Below are 22,349 nucleotides of genomic sequence, written 5' to 3' on the forward strand. Positions count from 1 at the left end.
ACATAGAACAGAAGAAAGAACACTGCTTACACTGTATCTGCTTTGCATGTGTGACTTTCCCTTTAAGGGACCACATGATGCTGGTGATGTCATGTGAATACAGGAAGCAGTGAGAGGCAGAGCTGTCTTGTGCTGAGAGGTAAGCCATAGAATGGTTATTAGGGTTATCGGAGTTCAATTTATTCATTAACTCTTTCAGGACTACATTTTAAAGCCTCTTTGCAGGTTTCCTCAATGACAAAGGTGCTCATTTGTGCAGTTATATATTGCATAAGTCATACAATGGGGTCTGGAAAAACTGGTTGCAATCACAACCTGTTTTTGTGTCTTTTTGTGTCCAACTCGTGATGTTGATATATATTGTCACCCATCTTTCCCAGAAACAGATAGCGGTAAGAATGTTAGTGAAGGAGAAAAGGATTTATGTTATAGCTACACTATAGCTCTTAGGCCACATTCACACGACCGCCAGAGGGACTTAGAACAGATAAACATCCCCATAGACATCCCCACACAATGGGGCAGATATACTTACCCGGTCCAGTGGCGTGTTCTCTGCGGAGGATTCGGGTCCGGCCGGGATTCAGTAAGGTAGTTCCACCAGGTGGCGCTGCTGCGCTGAAGTTCCCCGAGGCTCGCCGAAATGCACTAAAGTTCACCGGCCTATTCCTAATGAAGGTAAGCATGAGTCTCGCGACACTTTTTTTTTTTTAAATGCGGCGGGTTTTCCGAATCCGTCGGGTTTTTGTTTGGCCACGCCTTCCGATTTCCGTCGGGTGCATGCCAGCGCCGATGCGCAACAATACGATCGCGTGCGCCAAAATCCCGGGGCAATTCAGCGGAAATCGGCGCAAATTGGAAATATTCAGGTAACACGTCAGGAAAACGCGAATCGGGCCCTTAGTAAATGACCCCCAATGTGTGCTCACCGTTCCGTGCTGTGCCTGCAAAAAAAAAAATAGAGCATACTCTATCTTTGGCCGTAAGAACGGCCATGCGGCACTATTTCCTATGGAAGGGGGAAGGATGAGCAATGGTCATCTTTCCTCCTTTCCAGTGCGCCACCATATGCTGGTCCAGGTGAGTATACTTCAGTTTAAATGCAGACTTAGGCTACATTCACACAAACATAGCCTAACGTGTGCGAACACGTCGGCACGCAGGATAGGAGAAGGGTGAGCGCTGCTTGGTCTCCCCACTCCTTAACAAATAATGCTGCATGGCCGTTACTAAGGCCAAAGATATAGCAGACTCTATCTTTTTTGCGGCCACAATACGATACCGTACCGCACACAGCGCCTATTGCCATCTATGGAGAAGTATATAGGCTTGTAGAACACAACAATTGTTAGTAAAAATAGGACAGTCCGCTGGATTTCACCGATACATCCCAGTGCAGTGATGATAGCGTCATGTGAAAGCATGAAACAGCACTGACACCAATTGGAAGTTTTGTGCTGAAAATGGGACTATGATGCATGGAGTCTCATCCTCTGCACTGTGGTTGGTCTGGGAAATATCACCCGTGCCACTGCATAACTCAGCACATTTACCATTTCAGGAGCCTAGAAGATATATAAGGTGTAATAATCCTCATATTTGTACGTACATTGCAGTTGTCCAGGTATCATATGGGCAGCATGAACAACATTCCAGAAGGAGTCCTGCTGGAAATCTTGTGTGCCGTTCCTGCTTGTGATCTGATCCACCGCTGTCGACTGGTTTGTACACTATGGAGAGATACTATTGACTCCCCCGCTTTGTGGAAGACAAAATGTCATCGGGACAGATTTGTATCAGTGCGCTGCAAGCGGAGCCCCCCGGACTGGAGGATGTTCTATTATCTACATTTAAAGAAGAGAAATTTACTCAAGAACCCAAATGCTGCAGGTCACATTTCTATTTATTTAATAATAATAATCTTTATTTATATATTCCGTAGTGCTTTACAAATCATAGGGGGCATATACAAATATAATAAGACATTACAGAGTAATAACAGTCATATGGAACAATAGAAATTAGGGTCCTGCTCGCAAGTCGATGAGGGGGTGACACCAGAGGTAAAAGAGCTTGTATAATGGTTCAGCCATTCTTTATAAGGGAATTAAATAAAATAATTTTATACATAAAATGCTGCTGCTTAAACCAGCCATCTGCCGCCATCTTATATACAAAGTCCAAGGGTTAGGTGAATGCTAAATTCACACCTGTGTTGGGGGAGTGTAAATAAAACTAACTTTACTCACCTTCCATTCCTTCTTGTTTTCCATTACAATGTTGTCATAATAGTGGGGGGAAGGGGAAATACCGCTGCTGTGCTATTTTTTCTGTTATCTCATAATAGAATGGGGAAAGGAACCTGTGGAATGCAGGTGTGAACTGAGCTTTACTTGAGTATAGTGAGTGTACTATGCTATGTACCACTTGTGCAGGGGCTAGAGCCCTACCTAGCCCAGTACTAGTCTTCATACAACTTTCCAGTGTTAAATGGATTAAGGTAATTTATTTTGTCTGAATTTATTATGGTCCGGGGTCTCCAAATTAACGTGTTCGGTCCATGAAAACCAAAATGTGTCCTAATCGAAATCCAAGGACTGAGCACAGTGGATGGAAAAGATGAAAGGAATCCCTGCTTGATGGCAGAACAGCGGTTCCAATATGTATCTGAAAAATATGAATTTACCTGTTAATAGGTATTTAGTGAGAGAGACACCTATCAGCCCACTGTGATCAGCTCAGTAGCTTCCTGCTCATAATGTAAGGGTGTCATCTGCCCTGTGTGAATAGTCATATTTGCTATTCAAAAATGTACAAACATTCTGTGATGGTAGCGACTGTAATGTTTTTAGTGGCTTTTTTAATCTAAATTTTTAGAAGCATACATAACTATGTACAGAATGTTTCTAGAACTTAATAATGGAGAATTGGATTGTGAGTGATTATCTATTATTTAAAGTCCCTTTATTTTCACAGGTTGCATACACACAGTAAATGTAAAACCAAAAGCAGCACAAACAGAAACCACAATCCACCATCTATTGTCAGGCAGTGGTTTGTATGTGGCTTAAAATGTTTACATTATTATTGCAACCATCTTCTTGGACTGATGGGATACCATGAAGGACATGTACTATAACTATTGCCCTGACAAGCAGGGATCTTTTCCCAAAAGCTGAAATAGGAAAGGCTGCAATGTAATTCTGATGATTAAAATAATTTTACTATTGTGGCAAAATTGCCCTCTGTAACCCTGACCCTACCAACGTCTGCAGTTTCATCTCTGTGTTATATTTGCTTGCAGAAAAATTTAAGTTCTGGCATAAAAAAGAAAATGGAGGACACCATTGGAAGGTAGAAACCCTACCTGGAGAACACGGCCGGCCTTTCTCAGATGAAAAAGTGAAGAAGTATTTTGTCACTTCTTTTGGGTACGTTTATACGGTAGAATTGCTACTGGTCACAGTCTTGACCTCTCAGGTAAAGGGCCATTTCACCAGGAGATTACATATATATTTGCCATTCTCTAAATATAATTCCCAAGTTGCCACAGGAGGTGAGATATTCCATGAATATATACAGTACATATCCACTCTTTGACATTCAGCAGTGCCACGAGGTAGCTAGTGCTCTCTTCTTTGAGATAGGGCAATGATGGGGGCATTGTGTAGTGTCGTAGTGGCTTCAGTAGTTCATCAATAGTTTGATCAACTTTTCGTTGTGCCCTTGAATCCATACCCTATAAATTATTTGGACTGAATATACTCTTGCCCCAGCATTGAAGGAACATGCGAAATTGAAAATATTGGGGGGTTGGGTTTTATCCGGCTTGTGCGCTAGAATACTACCTCTGAAATAGGCCCAGTTCCTGGAAATATCATCCATTTTCCCCCCTACCTACAACAAGTGGGCGTGGAGGTGGTGCAGCTAGTGGCGCAATGGGCTGGCATAAGGTGTTTCTTCCCCACGCCTGTGAAACACCCATAACTTGTGCCAGGAAATGGCGTAGAAGTGCCCGCTACGCAACCTCCATCAGATTTATCAGTAGAGCATGTCCGAAAAACTCTCCACAGACCACAATGACTCACTCCAGATTATTGCGGCCCATGACCATGAGACAAGTATTGTAACGTATTATGCTAAATGCTGTTACTAGTGTTACATAATTATGGAAGAAAAATATTTTTAAAAAAATTAACAATTATAAAAAAAAAAAATATTGGAAAAAACTACTTTTAAGTCAAAACACAAATTGGCGACTTAATTCCTTGTTTGCCTATATTGGGATGTGCTAACAACCACCAAATGCAGATATGTAGCTGTTTTTCTTTGACATCACCCAGGCTTCTTAGAAATTAATTTTCTCTATTCTTCTTCTACCAGAATGTGTTTAAAATCCCAAACAATCGACTTGAAGAAGGAAGGATACTCTCCTGAGTTCATGGATAAAGTTCAACCTGATATAGTCATCAAGGACTGGCAAGTGTCCATACAATTCAGCGATAAATGATAATACGTGGAGGCAATATAGAAAAGCAAAGCGGTCTAGGACAGGAAAATCTCCAATTTCCTCACAAGTAACACATAAGTAAATAGTGTCCAAAAAATGACCATGAAATAGATTCAAAAACTTCTTCACTTTATGTCATAGTTTTCATTTACAATTTCATCATTCATAGAAGCATAAAATCGTTCTCATCGCATTGTCGTATTAATTGCGATGAGAACGATTTTATGCTTCTATGAGTGATGAAATTGTAAATGAAAATTATGAAGTAAAGTGAAGAAGTTTTTGAATCTATTTCATGGTCATTTTTCACTCAAGTGTCCATACAATGGCTAGTGTGATGTTAGAGCAGATCGATCACATCTCCTGACATGTCTGTATAGCAAATTCTTGTAATTTTCATGAAATAACCCTGTATCAGACCCTTTAATGGCAACATACACCATATTGGATTCTATTGTTCCCCCATGACCCCCAGGAAAAAAAATTCCAAATGGAATGGAATGGGCAAAAAATACAGTTGAGCCATATTTTGATGGGCTTTGTTTTTACGGATTTCAATGTGAGGTCCAGATGACGCATCCCTTTTATTCTTTGGGTCAGGTAAATTTTGAACATACCAAATTTTAAAAGTTTAGTTATGTCTTAATAATACCTTTATTAGAATTCAAATACCTTGCATTAAAAAAAATTCTGACAGCTGTAATTTTGTCATACTTAAGTGTACGGAGCAGTGTAAGGTGTCATTGTTTGTAGGATGCGATTCCTTAAGTATTATTTTATACCCCCTAAGGTACCTGAACGCTAGAATGCTGATCACTCATACAAAACACTGCAACACAACTGCACTGCAGTAACTTGTGAATATAGTCCTCTTCCGGGAGGCTGTAATAGAGAATGCGGCATGACGGGTAGAGAATCCTCTTACAGGCTTCCTGCTGTCATGGCAACCAATTGGGGCCTTCCGATGATGTCACAGGAACGATGGTGCTGATTGTCAATCCAAAATGTGCTGACTGTGGCACCTAACAGGCAGTTGTCAGTTGTATAATTATTAATATGATATACCATATTTTTACTTTTTTTTTTTTAAATACTAGAGATGTGTTATAGTGGTAATGTGCAAGCCACAGCATATTGCGCGATGTTCGTGGCCTACATTTAGGGTAAATATAAAATAGTAAAATAACTTGAATATCTTTTAACAGCTTGCTGCCACTGCACTAAATTTTTAACATCCTTATGATCGTGTCTTAAAGGGGTATTCTCATCTGGGCATTCACATTCAGTTTCATTAATCTGCCATATATAAACATTTCTTCAATTGGATGTTATTAAAAAAAATATTCCTGTGTGAAGATAGTTTCTCATTAATGTAGCTATGTTGTCCCTTAGAAACAAGATAGCTTCCTCGGTTACGACCACGTCACACTCCAGGAGCAGTGGCCAGACATGTGCTATTCAGTACTGCCTGACCACCTGGCTTCAGCAATCATTACTACAGGACGGCTGCGGAACACGCAATAGCTCCCGGACATTTCATATACAAAAAATTTTTGTTTATATGTGAAATCCCTCCAGCAGAGGTGGTCGTATTTAGGGACACAGTCTTGTTTCTAAGGGACCATATGACTACATTTATGGGAAATTATCTTCACACAGGAAAATTTTTTTTAATAACATCTAATTGAATAAATGTTTATATATGGCAGATTAATTAATCTGGATGTGAATGCCCAGACGAGAATATCCCTTTAATTCTTCTCCTTCCTGATTACAGGCCTGCTGCTAGTACTATGCTAGCGATAAGCATAGGTGAGGAGCAGGGAGCTGGTGGTTAACTGTTTAGAAGTTGCGTTCAAACAGCAACGTTTTAAAGTACAATAACATGAACCCAAAATTGTTACCGATAAAAACTACAGATAATCCATTAAAAATAAGCCAGAGCATATATACTGTATATATGTCAACAATTCATTCTCTCAGAACGATAATGCATTGTAACTAGTGTAGTTACCAGCTTTCCTAGGCTCCTGAAGGGCAGATCTGCTAGGGATGGTTTTAACACATTATCTTATCCTATACGGCTGTAAGGACACTGGTAGACACTATGGAGGTTTTTAATGAAGAAGACCACAGATATGACTAGTGTTGTGCAGCTATATGATATTGGTAATGTATCACAGCACAGCTAAACTAAGTTGGCTGGATATAATCATATGATATGATCATAAGCCACTGAATAGATTGTATCATTCTTGCCCTGTCACCCTAGGTATGCAGCGAGACACGACTGTGGGTGCGAGTACCGGATTATTGTACAACTGCTGTCACAAGACCACACTGTGATGGCCGAGTTTCATCCGGAGCCCGTTTATATAGAGCAGTGGAGCAATGCAGAGTGGTCCCAGGTATTTATGAGACTTCAGGGAGCACATATCAAAATATGGCAATTAAGCAGTGCTTAACCCCTTCAGGTCTAAGCCATTTTAGCGCTTTAGGACCAGGCCTGATTTTTTTAATTTGCCCTGTGTCATTATAGGAGGGTTATACCTTTGTAATGCTTTAACATATTCAGGGGATTTTGAGATTTGTTTTCTTGTTACACATTTTACTTCAAAGTAATAGAAACATTTTGATGATATTCTTTGTCTTTGGAAATTTGGAAAAAAATGGAAATTTGGCAAAAAATTATTTATTTTCAAAGTCCAAAATGTTCTGCTTTTCAGGCAGATAGTCATAGCACCCAAATAACTTTAACATCTCCCAAATGTCTGTTTTATATCAGCGTGGCTTCTTATGCATCCTCTCTCTTTTCTAGGTTGTTAGGAGGTTCAGAATTGTGGGTGCAATTTTTCTCATTTTTATAAAAATTGCCAAAACCCTTATTTAGAGGCACCTGCTCAGTTTTAAATAACTTTGAGAGGAGACTATATAGCAGCAAAACTCTGTTAATTATACCACTTAATAAACTACAACCCTCAGTGGGTGAAAAATCAACTTTAAGGCTAAATTCACATGACGTTGGCGCACGGCTGCTCACCCCGCCCCTCTCCATAGAGAAATATGCCGCATGGCGCTGTATTCCAGGGAAAGATAGGACATGCCCTATCTTTTCACCAGGTGTAGTGCGACACCGTACCCCTCCGTACGGTCCCCCCCAACAGCCGTGTGAATGAAGCCTTTTGGATGTTTCACAGGGGTCAAAACAAAATGAAAGTGTAATTTACAGCTGTAATTTTTTTAGACAATATATTAATTTTGGCCAAAAATGACACCATCACAAAATGATAATTAAATGATGAAAAACTCCACAAAGTTTGTTACCCAATTTCATCCAATTATGAGGATGCCCCATGCATGGTGGTGACTTCTGTATGGGCACACGGCCGGCATAGAAGTGAAGGAGCGCCACCCAGAGCAGATTTGTATTGTCACATTTTACAGGCTACAAAATGTTTATTTGTAATTTGGACATATGGGGGATTATTTTATTTGTGGATGAGATCCACTTTTCAGGTACCTCATTTATTGGGGTTTAATAGTTAATAATCATATTTTATTAACTCTTTGGTGGTGGTTACAAAAATAATTAATTCTTGTTTATTGTTTTTTGCAGTCTTTTTACCGGACGTTCCCCGTACCATAACAATAATGTGTTATACCCCATTTATATATCTTTTTTATGGTTAACTTGTTTTGCAGAACATAGAACTCATTTTGTGAGAAATTTGCTTGTTTTTGCATCGCCATATAACGATGGGTATAACATTTTATATGGCTAAGAAAGTGATTGTAGGGATTGGTTTGAGGGCTTGTAATATCGGGATGGATGTGAAGGGGTTTTGGAATTAATGGAACGTGTTAGATGTGGTGAAAGTTAAGCATTAAATTCTTTTTTCTTTTGTTCTTCCTTACAGATTGAATACACATTCAGAAATTATGGTCCTGGGGTTCGCTATATATATTTTGAACATGGTGGAAAAGACACCCAGTATTGGGCTGGCTGGTATGGTATAAGGGTGACAAGCAGCAGTGTGATGATTGATCCGGGGGACCTCAGTACAGATATTTCTTAGCACAGATTATATTTATAAAGGGGCAGTAACCCTTTCCTTTTTGGTGCAGTTAGGTCCAGAAAGGCCCTCATCTCATAATCAATACTTTGTGGTAGCCTCTTTGTCATTTATTTGTGTGGCTGATATTAGCACATAATAAATGCTGCTCTATTACTACATTATATAAAATTAACATTTCCTGTGCCTTTCAGTACAGCTATGAAAATATCCAAATATAATATATTGTTATGGTTCTATTGAAGGTTGTCATGGTTACAGAGACACCAAATATGTTAGTTATATTAGTGACATAATTTTAAGAAACTTGAGCAATTTATTTTGACTTACAATGTATTACATATATATTTATACACACAACATGTGCTTTTATTGATGATTTTCTTGAATAATTTGGGGAGCACTAACCCCTAAAATAAAAGATCCTCAATGAATATTTTGCTCTGTCAGTTATTTAACTCCATATTAAACACCAGCCTGTTTGGGCCAAGATGTCCAAGCACTTTTTCTATTTTTTTTTCACCCTCACCTTTTAAAAGCCATATTTGTTTTTTTTTACATTTTTAGTGATTGTAGCTGTATGAGTGATTTATTTTTCGCTATGAATCATAATCATTATTACAGTAAGATGCTGCTGTTCCACTGGGAAGCAGAGACTCTGTGTGTCATAGTTCACTGCAAAATCCGGCTAGCACACAGTCCATTTTTTACAGACTAAGCATAGTGCCAATGGCCTTATCCTGAAAGTCATTACCTTTTTTGCCTAGGCTGACAGTGTGGCAAAAGTGTGGGGGGTGAGTGGCACAAGATAAGATAATGTTTGTAAAAATTTCACCAAAATTCTTGTACAAATTAAGTTAAGTGGTATAGTGGAAAGTTTTTATTCTGTAACAAAAGCAAACCAAGAAGTATTTTTTTCAGATTTATTTCCACACTAGGTGTGACCCATAATCTATACAATTCCATTGAAAAACAATTTTAAAAAATTTAAAAGGGAAATAAAAATAATAAAATGAAACTGTATAAAGTGTGAACACCCTACTACAAGCCTCATACAGGATAGGTTCCATAGGTTTGTTCTTAATTTGAATTTGTATGCAAGTCGGAACTGTATATTTTATAATTGTAGTTCTAGACAAAAAAAAATTTTCCCCAGTGACAATCGGAGTTTAAATTTTTTTTGTTGTAATGGGACAAAGGATTATCAATAAAGCTTCATTACAGACACCTTAGAGATGATCATTGCAGCCTTGGGCTATAGTAAAGCATTCAGAGACTTCGCCAGAGGTCACAGTGGGCAGAGGGGTGTCTTCAATGAAGCTTTATTGTTTTTCCTTGTTGCACTTACAGCCCAAAATCATGAATATCCTTTTGTAACAGGCAAAAAAACAATACTTAGGGCTCATTCACACAAACGTAATGGGGACTGATATATGGCCGCATATCAGTCCCCATTGATGTCTATGGCGTCTGGTCACAGTAAGCATGGCGAAATAACGGCGCTATGGAGAGGGGAGGGTTGAGCAGCACACATTTGTGTGAATATACCCGTAGTCTGAAGTAGCGCTTAATCAAAATTATACCAGTTCGGACATATACACAATTCAACTTAAGAAAAAACAAACTTATCTTGTACATAGCCCAGGGATTGCCTATAACGCAAGTCTAACTAACACCAGATACAGTTCAACTTTTCTGGTAAGATTTTCCTGTCTATTTTCTATGGGGCATTTTATTTCCTAGTATCAGATGCCAGGATGGAAGTGCACCGAATCCCACACTCCAGGTGGAAAAAAATGTAGATAAAAACAGTAAAACTTCTACATCTTAATGGTAGGCATTAAAAACATTGTGATTACAACAGACATAAAAAAAACAAAAAACATATACTAGAGGGCAGGTACCTGGATTGTCTTGGTTCCGGACCAGCAATTTTGTCTTGTTCTAGCACCCATCCTTGAGGAGTCTCCACTGTGTTATATTTTCCTATGGTAAGCTGATTTTCCATTTTTTTTCTATTTTTAAAGGGAAAGCCATGGTCCATAAACTGATTACAACACATCAATCAAAAATTGGAACACAGTGAAAATGGTTCTCAAGGCGTGGATGCATTTTAGTATAATAGTGACATCAGTGGCGGATTAAAGCTACCATTGGCCCAGGGCTTTATAAAAATTGTGACTTCAGTGACAACTGAAATTACCAGGCAAACTTTATAAAGCACACACACCATATTAGAAAAATGCTGACAATATTACTAACAATTGGTAACACTCTCACATAGAGTTTACGTCCAACAGTTAGAAGACAGACTTGGCTCGTTTACACTCTGTAAATGACACAACACATCCTGAGAGCTGTCTCAGACACTAGGTTGAGCAATGACTATACAGGCAGTCCCTGGGTTACATACAAGATAGGGTCTGTAGGTTTGTTCTTAAGTTGAATTTGTATGTAAGTCGGAACTGTATATTTTATCATTGTAATCCGAGCCAGAACTTTTTTGGTCTCTGCGACAATTGAATTTTAAAAATGTTGGGTTTTCATAAGAATCAATATTAACACTAAAGCTTCATTACAGACACCTATGATAACTGTTACAGCTGTTTATTGTAGCCTAGGACTAAAGTACAATAAATTACCAATATCCAGAGGTCCGTTTGTAACTAGGGGTCGTGTGTAAGTCGAGTGTTCTTAAGAAGGGGACCGCCTGTAGTCCTCATTAGACACAGGCAAAAGTTGCATCTAACAACTTACAGATCTGTCCTTTATTATGAACAGGAATTCATCACTTCTCCCAACCATGATTTATGCCTGTAGAATTTGCCACCTAAATGTTTTCAGCTCAACAAGTACATTTTCACACTGTGCACCTAAAAATATACAAGTCACTTATGGTATAGTGTCACCTTGATACTAACTAATATATATACCTCACAAAACAACTGACCACACTAACCCCAACATATAAAACATATACCTTTATATAGTGTAATATATATACTATATGTCCCTAAATTAATTATCATACAGTTCTAAATTGATACTCATACATCATCAATTCATCATCCTATATATAGTCCACCTGAATAATAATAAAGCACCTCCATTTATTGTATAATACAGTACCCACCTGAACTGATTATATAGTTTCCCGAATTAATTATTTTATACATCTAATTATATCACAGATGCCACCCCCAAATAATATTAAATAATATCTTAAAGGCACAGATGCAATTGGTTTTATTCTTGGAAATTTGTTATCATCTATACCAGTCTTGGAGAGGCTTTGTTCCAGGCTTGAAAGAGAGGCAGAGATAAGAACCAAACTTCAATAAAACATGGGGGGCATTTTCCATCACTTGTACACAAGCACACCATGATTTATCATGACTGGTACACCAGTTTTCTGGCATACAAGCCCCCCAAATTTACTATAGAATCTGTTGTGGGTTATTGCTGAATTCTACGCCTGGCCAGAGCCTTTTAGTATATGCAGTGCATCATGTACTGGCGGGGGGAACAATAGGACTGACGCATCATGTGCCCTAAATTTCCCCCATAGACTACCTGTTCTATAAAATGTATTGCCTGTGTCTGAATTATTAAAGGCTAATAGCCCGACCCCTGATAAAGCCAGGTCCCTGGCGAAACATGTCGGGGGGCTAATCTGTAGCGATTTTTAACCTGCAGTACTTCCTAGATTATGCTGATACGACTTACTAGCTGTAGTATACTTCTGGTTTAGCGCAGTGTGGCTGGGCTGGCTAGCTATTTTCTCCTCATTTTGCGCTACAACTAACCTTGAGCTAGGTAGCGACATGCACTGATAGGTCCAATAGGGGGCATCCTTTTGGACGCTACTGAGCACGAGTGTACCTATACGTGCAGCGAACTGATAGGTCTCTGTGCACAACCAGGATCGTGTTCGATCTCGGATCACAGAACCAAATGCATCGGGTTTAAAAGATAATAACCCCCTGCATCTCATATTACTGGTACCTACACCAATCACTTCGCTGTTATAGGTTCACTCCTTTTTGCCCCCCCTACCCAGTGCATGTCAAGTCTAACTACTCCATGAGGATATCTCCTACCAGACAAAACCGCTAGTGATTATATTTGCCAGTCCCGGCCCAAATGTCGCCCCAGTAAGGACTCATAACTACAGCCATTTGTTTCCACTGATTTATTAAAGATGCACTATGAGATGTTTGTAAATCGGTTGTTAAATGACTTCCCAATGGCTCAAGAACCCATGATGTGGGAGCACCAACTACAAGAATGAAGGGCCTTTAGTCAGATCTATTATGATATCAGCACTGTAATAAAGTTAGACAATTTTCCAATATACTTTATGTATCAATTCCTAGTGGTTTTCTAGATCTCTGCTGTTAATAGGAAGCTTTATTGTTTACTACCTGTGGATAAACCCCACTCAATGGTCATGAGCTGTGCACCTGACAGCAAGTAGAGATGTAGAGAACCTTGACGATTTGATACAGAATGTAAATTGGAAAATTGCATTTCTTTTCATGCAAACAGTATCAATTATTTTCTGAAAGTGGACAACACCTTTAAGGGCTGTGGGCTCTAACTCGTAGCCTAACATAAATCCTCTGGTCAGGACACAATTAGAATGGAATGTTGGCATTGTGCTTGTGTATTTTGTAACTTTTTATTTCCACTTCGTCCCCCATGACGGCCCACCTGGAGGATGCCCCTTGACCTCTGCAGGGACAGGAAGAAGAGAGGTTAAAAGTTCCCTCCCCGCATCCTCCCGCCAGTGTTCTTCCTGTCCCTGTTGAGGTCAGGTTAAGAGAGGTGCCCTCTCTCCTCCAGGGGGGGGGGGGGGGGGACGAAGCTTACCGGTATGCCGTCCTCGGCTAAATCCGGGCGGACTGGGGTCCTCGGTCGGCTACGGCCTTCCTTGCTGGCTGCATCTGGTCCGTGTCAGGGCCGCCGCACCGCGATCTGGGGGTTGTACGTGCGGCGGCCGAAGAAAAACTACACATCCCGGCGTCCTCGAGGTCGAATGACGACTTCCGGCCGTGACCGGAAGTGGCGCCATAAAGGCGCAAAGCATCTCTGGGAGCCGGGAAGACCAGCGGTAGCCTCTTCAATGGGGGATGGGCTCCCCATTAAGGTATTTAAAGCGGGCTAGTCACGTTGATCTTAGGTCTAAGATCTCTGTGGATTACTGCTGGTTCTCGTGTCTCCTGCGCTTTTGGTAGTCTCGTTATGGCTGATGAAGCAGACCTGACTTTCCTGCATCCTCCAGTCTCAGTAAGTGGGGTAAATTGTGCAGGAATGGTTTTACGTTATGTAAAAAGATATCGGGTCACTTATTATCCTCCTATTGCCTTTTAGGAAAAAGACCAGGGGTCTAGGGGAAAGGGCAAGGAGGATAAAGGGGATAAGGCTAGTAGGCCTGAAAAACCCGAAAAATCGGAGAAAAGCAGAGTAAAAAAATGCAATATGTGTTTTCGTCCTATGCCTGAATCTTACAAGAAGCCAATATGCAAAAACTGTATAGATAACTTTATGAGAGAAGAAAAAACTTCTTTCCTGGATGAACTTAAGGGGTTTATTGAAGAAAAAGTGATGTCTTCAGTAGCTGCGGCTACATCCAGACCTCCCCCATGTAAAAAAGCGAGAATTGAACCCGACTCATCGCTATCTGAGGAAGGGGAAGATTCTGAGGTGCCGTCGTGTTCTATGTTTGAAGGTGATGATCCGACAGACTCTCAGGAGTCAGCTAGAACTGTGGATTCAAGACACCTGTTCCAGATAGAGGAGTTGGACAATCTCCTGAAGGCCATTAGGCAGACTCTAGAGATAGAAGATGTTCCTCCTCCCAGATCTAAGGAAGAGGAATTATTCGGTAGCCTAAAAACAAAACGCCAGAGGGTATTTCCCCTAAATGATACCCTAAAGGAACTTGTATCTGAGGAATGGCGTGAACCGGAGAAAAGGATTGTCTTGTCCAAAAACTTCAGGAAACGGCTAGCATTTGAACCGGAGGAATCAAAACTATGGGATTCTTGTCCCAAGGTAGATGTTCAAGTCACGAAGATTGTGAAAAAGACGGACCTCCCATTCGAGGATTCAGCACAGCTAAAAGATCCTATGGATCAAAAATCGGATTCCCTATTAAGAAAAGCTTGGGAGACCTCGATGTTGAACCTAAAATCAAACCTGGCAGCTACATCCGTAGCAAGGAACCTGCTCTACTGGCTCAATGAGCTAGAATCTCATATTAAGGAAGGAACACCAAGAGCAACCATTCTGGAAAATTTACCGTTACTAAAGTCCGCAACAGCCTTCCTAGCAGATTCTGCGGCAGAAGGGATTCGGTTTTCTTCTAAAGAAGGAGCTCTTACAAATTCAACCAGAAGAGCCCTGTGGTTAAAACAGTGGAGTGGGGACATGCGATCTAAGGCGAAATTGTGCAGCCTACCATTCTCTGGAGAATTTGTGTTTGGTCCGGAGCTGGATACAATTCTTGAAAGAGCTTCAGACAAAAAGAAAGGGTTTCCGGAAAAGCCAGCGCAGAAGAAGCTGCCCTTTCGGGACTTCAAGAACCAGAAAGACAGAGACAAAGGAAAGAGGGGGCGCTGGAGCTACCCCAAAGGAGGTAAAGGAAGGGGGTTTCTCTTCTCCACTCCCGGGGATTCGAATAGAAATAGGAAACAATGACGCCAGGGTAGGAGGAAGATTGCAAAAATTCAAAGAGAAGTGGATAAAAGTTACTTCAAATCCCTGGGTGCTGGATATACTACTCAATGGATACAAAATAGAGTTTACCAGTCTTCCTCCTACGCGATTTATATTACCATCTTCCTCTATGTCCGTTACATCCCACGGTTTAATCTGGCAAGAACTGTTGTCTTTATTATCAGCAGGGGTAGTGACTCCTGTTCCAAAAGAGCAGGAACAATCTGGATTTTATTCTTCTCTTTTCTTGGTGAAGAAACCAAACGGGGCAAACAGATTGATCGTGAACCTGAAGCGCCTCAACAACTTCATCATCTACAGGAAATTCTGAATGGAGTCGGTAAGATCTGCCACACACCTCATTCACAAAGATGCGTTAATGTGCACAATAGATCTAAAAGATGCATATTATCATGTGCCTATCCACCCACTTTCACAAAAATTCTTAAGGTTTGCGGTCCTATCTCCAGGGGGTTCTACACTTCACTTCCAGTTTTGTGCACTCCCCTTCGGCATATCCTCAGCCCCAAGAACCTTCACCAAGGTGATGGTAGAGGTGGTGGCCTTTCTCCGGCAACGAGATGTACTTATCGTTCCCTACTTGGACGATTTGCTCATCATTGGCAAAGACCTAGAGGATTTAATTTCCTCAAGAAATTGCACGATAGAAACCTTAGAGAATTTGGGTTGGATAATAAATTATCAAAAATCGGAACTCTTGCCAGCCACAATAAGAAAGTTTCTGGGTGTAAATCTGAACTCGAGTTACCAAATGTCATTCCTTCCACAGGAAAAGGCAGTTCACATCGGGGAACAAATAAAGAGGTTCAGGAGAAGGTCTACAATCTCAATCCGAGAAGCCATGAAGGTCCTGGGATCATTGACGGCATGTATCTCCTCAGTGGCCTGGAGTCAGGCACACACCCGGATCCTTCAGAGGTGGATACTGAAGTCTTGGAACAAAAGACAGAAAGATCTAGACAAAAAGGTCCTGATTCCTTCTATGGTGAAAGAAGATCTTCTATGGTGGCTGGAAGAGAAAAACATGAAAAGAGGGATATTCTGGACAAACAACCCATACGTGTCTATTCAAACAGACGCAAGTCAGAAGGGATGGGGCGCAGTAATGCCTCATCATTTCTCCCAGGGTACCTGGACAAACGAAGTGGCCAGGAAGTCTTCCAATTATCGGGAACTGCGTGCAGTATGGGAGGCCCTCAGCTCAAATGTATCCCTCTTAGCCCACCATCATCTTCTGTATTTGCACAAAAACAGAGTGGTGTGTAACAAATGTCCACATATAAGCCAAAATATAGCTCAAAAATATACAAATTTTATTAAACAAAACACCATAAAAACACTTAAAAAAGGGCATGTACACATAACATGCTACATCAGGGTTTGGTTATGATAAAACCAAAAATGTACCCCTCCACAATATCCCCACAACAATAAAGTTGCAACAGCAAAGAAGTGCTCATGGATCATGTATAAGCAGCAGTGCTATTGAAATAGATACATGCAGGTAATACATAGAGGCTGAAATGAGCCCGATATCCAAAGAGTCATAATAGCACTGGTATGTGCTTCTATTACCTAATTGCTGGCCTGCAACGGGGGGTAGAGTGGGCTAGAGCCCCACGCGTATCGCCACGTCCGTGGCTTCCTCAGGGGTAATGAGGTGTTGCTAGTGTGAAGGTATATATGCAAAAGTCGTTCAGCTGATCAGCCTATGGCAGTGTTTGATTAGTATGTACCTGTAATCACCGTTGCCGCTGCCGCGAACCTCCCACGTCGTCCGTGCGATCCCGCGCATGCGCAGCCACCCCCGCACCTCCACCTCCATTGCGGGGGAACTGCGCACGCGCGGGCCACACAGATCTCGCGAGAGTTATGCCGCGATCGCGGCTCAGCGAGTAGGTCCAGTATCGATGCTCAGATTAACATGTAAAGGGAAGAAAGCTTTGGCATGAAAAGTGGCAAGTGCATTATCCGGACCTAGGGTTTGTCCTGAGTAAGATGGAATATTAAGTAAAACAGCTGGGTTTGCAAGGAGACCTTATATGTGACATATCAATACGCATATAGACATATAAAAAAGGATAAAAACATATATATATATATATATATATATATATATCTACTGGTATAAAGTACACATATAATTGTGAACAAATCATTAAATCTAAATTTAAATTTTTTTGAACAAATAAGAAAAAGACAATAATTAACAGCAGTGATATGCATAAAGTGACTTGTGCTGGCATTGGTCTAAAGTGCTAGGTGATTGCTTGATTTCTTCAAATTAATATGATGACTGTGGCTTTTCTTGGTGCATTTCATGTTTGAATCTGTGCTAATGTGCTTGGAGTTCCAATGGAGATATTGCAGTGCCTGAAAAAATGTATCAAAGGAAAAAAAAAAAAAAGGAAAAAAAAGGAAAAAAAAGGAAAAAAGGGAAAAGAGAAAAATGTGATTAAAAAACAAATCCAATCCAAAAGTGATTAATTTCCATGAGTTAAAGTGCTTGTGAATCTTTATTTATGTGAGAGTATGTGCTATTATGCCCAAATTGTAAGTATTCATGTTGACACACTAGTGTATTAATAAAGTGCCAATATACACAGATGTATGTCACATGTCCCGAAGTAGCTCTAAATAATTTTTTTATTTTTTATAAAACCCAGTGAAAAGAAATTCTTCATTGAGACCTCTAGGTGCCATAGATTGTGTTTGGAAAATCCATTTGGTTTCTTTTTGTAGTAATAATGGGGTTTTGTCCCCCCCTCTTATGTTGGTAAAAATTTTTTCCAAACCCACTACCTTGATTCCTCTGCACTTACCTCCATGATGACAGTGGAAGTGCGAAGCCACTGAGGTAAGACTTCTGTCTCTGTTGAAATCCCGTTTTGCCATGGAGATCGTGGATAGATGCTTTTGTATCCTCTTTCGAAGTTCCTGTGAGGTCTGTCCTATGTATATTTTGGGACAGGAACAAATAATGGCATAGACCACATCCTTTGTGCGACAGTTGATATAATGTCTAAGTGGATATTTCTTACCATCAAAAGGATCCTGGAGATAATCTGTTGAGGCCATGTATTGACAGATGTTACAATTTCCGCAGGCGTATGTCCCTCTTATTCTGGTCCCTCCTGTTGAAGCAGTGGGACGTTTGAAGTGGCTTTTTACCAAGATATCTTTGAGGTTTCGTGCCCTTCTGGATGTGATCATTGGTTGAGTATCAATATAGGTTTCCAATCTGGATTCGCTCAGGAGGATATTCCAATTTTTTCCTAATACCTGATAAACGTCTCGCCACTGATTGTTATAGGTTGTCACAAATCTGACCTTGTTTTCTGAGGTCTTAATTTTTGGTTTCAGGATGTCTTCTCTCTTCGAGTTTTTCGCCCTCATGTATGCTTTCAGTCTAGCTGTGAGTTCTAGGGCATTACGTTTGAATTCCTCCTCGTTGCTGCAATTTCTACGTAGCCTTAAGTATTGACCCGTTGGAATACCATCTTTTTGGTGTCTAGGGTGAAAGCTTGTGTAATGCAGTAGGTTATTGGTGGCCGTCTTTTTTCTGTATAGCGTCGTATCGATACAGGAATTTCGTATTGACAATTTGAGATCCAGAAAGTCAACCGTAGTTTCAGAAATCTGCGGGACCAGATAGATGTTGTATGGGTTAGTGTTCAGTTCTGTTACAAAGTCAAGACATTCCTGATGCGTCCCTTGCCAAAGCAAGACAATATCGTCTATGAAGCGATACCAATGTAATACTTGGGTCTGGAAGGAGTGCGATGGGCGCACCCTGGTCTCCTCCCACCAACCTAAAAATAGGTTGGCATAGGAAGGAGCACAGCGCGCACCCATCGCCGTTCCCGAAACCTGCCGATAGTATGCCCGATCAAAAGTAAAGTAATTATGCTTTAGCACAAAGTCCAATAATTCAAGTAGGAAGGAATCATGACCCCTGTCCGAATCAGTTTGTTTATCAAGAAAATATGTGATCGCCCCCACACCAACATCATGCGCAATGTTGGTGTAGAGGGACTCCACATCCATCGTGACTATTAGTGTACCTGGTGGTATCCGTACAGTATCCAGATGTTCGATGAGATGCATCGAGTCGCGTAGGTAGGAGTCCAGTTTCAAAACCAGGGGCTGTAAAAAATAATCTAGATAAGTGCATGCCTTTTCACTGATGCTACCTATCCCTGCCACTATAGGTCTCCCAGGTGGTGTGGCAAGGGACTTGTGTACCTTTGGGACGAGGTAAAACGTTGGTACTACAGGGTGATCGACCGATAAATATCTTGCTTCATGCTTGGTAATGATATTATGCATCAATGCTTGATCGATTAGTCGGTCCAATTTCCTCTTAAAGACGTCAGTTGGATCTGCAGGTAAGACAGAATAAAAACGTTGGTTATCAAGTTGTCTTTTTGCCTCATCCAGGTACATTGCTGTAGGCCAAATGACAATATTACCTCCTTTGTCTGCTTCTTTGATCAAGAAGGACTGATTGTTCTGTAATGAAAGTATAGCTTGATGTTCCTGTTTGTTTAAATTGTTGTGTCGACATTTGTCAATTGGTAATGCCAGGATGTCACTGTATGTACTGTGAAAAAAGATGTTAATAGCAGGACATAAGCTAAAAGAGGGGGTAAATTGGGAAGGTGCCAGAATAGGGAATTTAGCCGTCTTACCCGTGTCTTCCTCATTTTCCTGTAATAATTCTAGCAGATCTCTGAGAACTCTGCGGTCATTTTCAGGGAATGTGTCGATGGCTGAGGGCTGATGAAAGAATATTTTAAAGGTTAACTTTCTACAGAATAAATACAGATCTTTTATCAGTTCAAATTTGTCAAGTCTATTAGTTGGTGAAAAAGTTAGACCCCTTTGTAGAACTGACTTCTCTGTTTCTGACAATGTATAATCGGAGAGATTAATCACCTGTAACTGGTGGATGTGCTCATTGGGTTCTTCTGTTGTCTGGGTCAGTGATGGCGTTTGTAACTCCTTTTGTATTTGCGGTTGATTGGTGAATGTTCTCCGGGTTTGAGACCCCGTTTTCTTGTGTTGATTTGTTCTTGACCGGTATCTTGGTCGCTCGTGTCCGTGGATAAAAAATCACTAGTTGTTGAGTCCGTGGGATTGGGACTGTTCCTTTGATACATTTTTTCAGGCACTGCAATATCTCCATTGGAACTCCAAGCACATTAGCACAGATTCAAACATGAAATGCACCAAGAAAAGCCACAGTCATCATATTAATTTGAAGAAATCAAGCAATCACCTAGCACTTTAGACCAATGCCAGCACAAGTCACTTTATGCATATCACTGCTATTAATTATTGTCTTTTTCTTATTTGTCCAAAAAATTTAAATTTAGATTTAATGATTTGTTCACAATTATATGTGTACTTTATACCAGTAGAGATATATGTATATATATATATATATATATGTTTTTATCCTTTTTTATATGTCTATATGCGTATTGATATGTCACATATAAGGTCTCCTTGCAAACCCAGCTGTTTTACTTAATATTCCATCTTACTCAGGACAAACCCTAGGTCCGGATAATGCACTTGCCACTTTTCATGCCAAAGCTTTCTTCCCTTTACATGTTAATCTGAGCATCGATACTGGACCTACTCGCTGAGCCGCGATCGCGGCATAACTCTCGCGAGATCTGTGTGGCCCGCGCGTGCGCAGTTCCCCCGCAATGGAGGTGGAGGTGCGGGGGTGGCTGCGCATGCGCGGGATCGCACGGACGACGTGGGAGGTTCGCGGCAGCGGCAACGGTGATTACAGGTACATACTAATCAAACACTGCCATAGGCTGATCAGCTGAACGACTTTTGCATATATACCTTCACACTAGCAACACCTCATTACCCCTGAGGAAGCCACGGACGTGGCGATACGCGTGGGGCTCTAGCCCACTCTACCCCCCGTTGCAGGCCAGCAATTAGGTAATAGAAGCACATACCAGTGCTATTATGACTCTTTGGATATCGGGCTCATTTCAGCCTCTATGTATTACCTGCATGTATCTATTTCAATAGCACTGCTGCTTATACATGATCCATGAGCACTTCTTTGCTGTTGCAACTTTATTGTTGTGGGGATATTGTGGAGGGGTACATTTTTGGTTTTATCATAACCAAACCCTGATGTAGCATGTTATGTGTACATGCCCTTTTTTAAGTGTTTTTATGGTGTTTTGTTTAATAAAATTTGTATATTTTTGAGCTATATTTTAGCTTATATGTGGACATTTGTTACACACCACTCTGTTTTTGTGCAAATAATTTAGTATTCATGGTGTGGGTCCCATTTCATATGGACTTGATGGCAGTTCTTGCCACATTTTTGTATATCCACCATCATCTTCTGGTCTTATCAGACAATATGACAACTGTATCTTATATAAAAAGACAAGGGGGAACCAGATCCCCGCTTCTGAGCACTCTTACTCAGCAAATATTTTCGTGGGCAGAGGATCACGTCCTGTCGATATCAGCCACTCACCTAAAAGGGGCAGAGAATATAAAAGCCGATTTTCTCAGCAGGGAGCAAATTCTCCCAAACGAGTGGTGCCTGAAAAAAGAAGTTTTCCACAACCTGGTATCCCGCTGGGGAAATCCTCAGATAGACCTATTCGCTACGAGAAGGAACACCAAGTGCCATCACTACTTTTCACTAGAAAAAGGGGAGAACAAGAAAAATCTGGATGCGTTCTTTCATCCCTGGAACGCTCCCCTAGCCTATGCCTTCCCCCCTATTCCCCTGATCGCCAGAGTTCTTGCAAAGATAAGTCAGGAGAAAACGAGAACTATATTTATCTGCCCGAACTGGGCAAAGAAAAGCTGGTACCCGCTATTAAAAAGGATGTCGCAGCAGGATCCAATAATTCTTCCGCTGTCAAGGGACCTGTTATCACAAGGTCCGATACATCATCCGAACCCGGGAAGGTTACAGCTTGCAGCCTGGATCCTGAATCCAGCTACCTAAGGTCTCAAGGACTTTC

General features: G+C 40.8%; 1 protein-coding gene across 1 annotated transcript; it reads left to right on the plus strand.

Moving 5' to 3' along the window:
• The first annotated feature begins 219 nt into the window (after positions 1 to 219).
• On the plus strand, positions 220 to 9,017 carry LOC140135229 (F-box only protein 6-like). The gene is made up of 6 exons (XM_072156429.1): positions 220 to 243; positions 1,617 to 1,890; positions 3,305 to 3,431; positions 4,384 to 4,479; positions 6,783 to 6,918; positions 8,428 to 9,017. Exons 1-6 carry the CDS (start codon positions 235 to 237, stop codon positions 8,584 to 8,586), a joined length of 801 nt encoding a protein of 266 aa, XP_072012530.1. The 5' UTR covers positions 220 to 234; the 3' UTR covers positions 8,587 to 9,017.
• The last annotated feature ends 13,332 nt before the right edge of the window (positions 9,018 to 22,349 follow it).

The sequence above is a fragment of the Engystomops pustulosus genome, chromosome 6, assembly GCF_040894005.1.
Source record: "Engystomops pustulosus chromosome 6, aEngPut4.maternal, whole genome shotgun sequence".
Classification (NCBI taxonomy): domain Eukaryota; kingdom Metazoa; phylum Chordata; class Amphibia; order Anura; family Leptodactylidae; genus Engystomops; species Engystomops pustulosus.

What these genes read in the sequence shown, in the direction of transcription:
- LOC140135229 (XM_072156429.1), top strand. An exon ending in TATTTTGTCACTTCTTTTGG is followed by an intron (nt 3,432 to 4,383) that starts GTACGTTTATAC and finishes TTCTTCTACCAG; the next exon opens with AATGTGTTTAAAATCCCAAA. An exon ending in GCAATGCAGAGTGGTCCCAG is followed by an intron (nt 6,919 to 8,427) that starts GTATTTATGAGA and finishes TCTTCCTTACAG; the next exon opens with ATTGAATACACATTCAGAAA.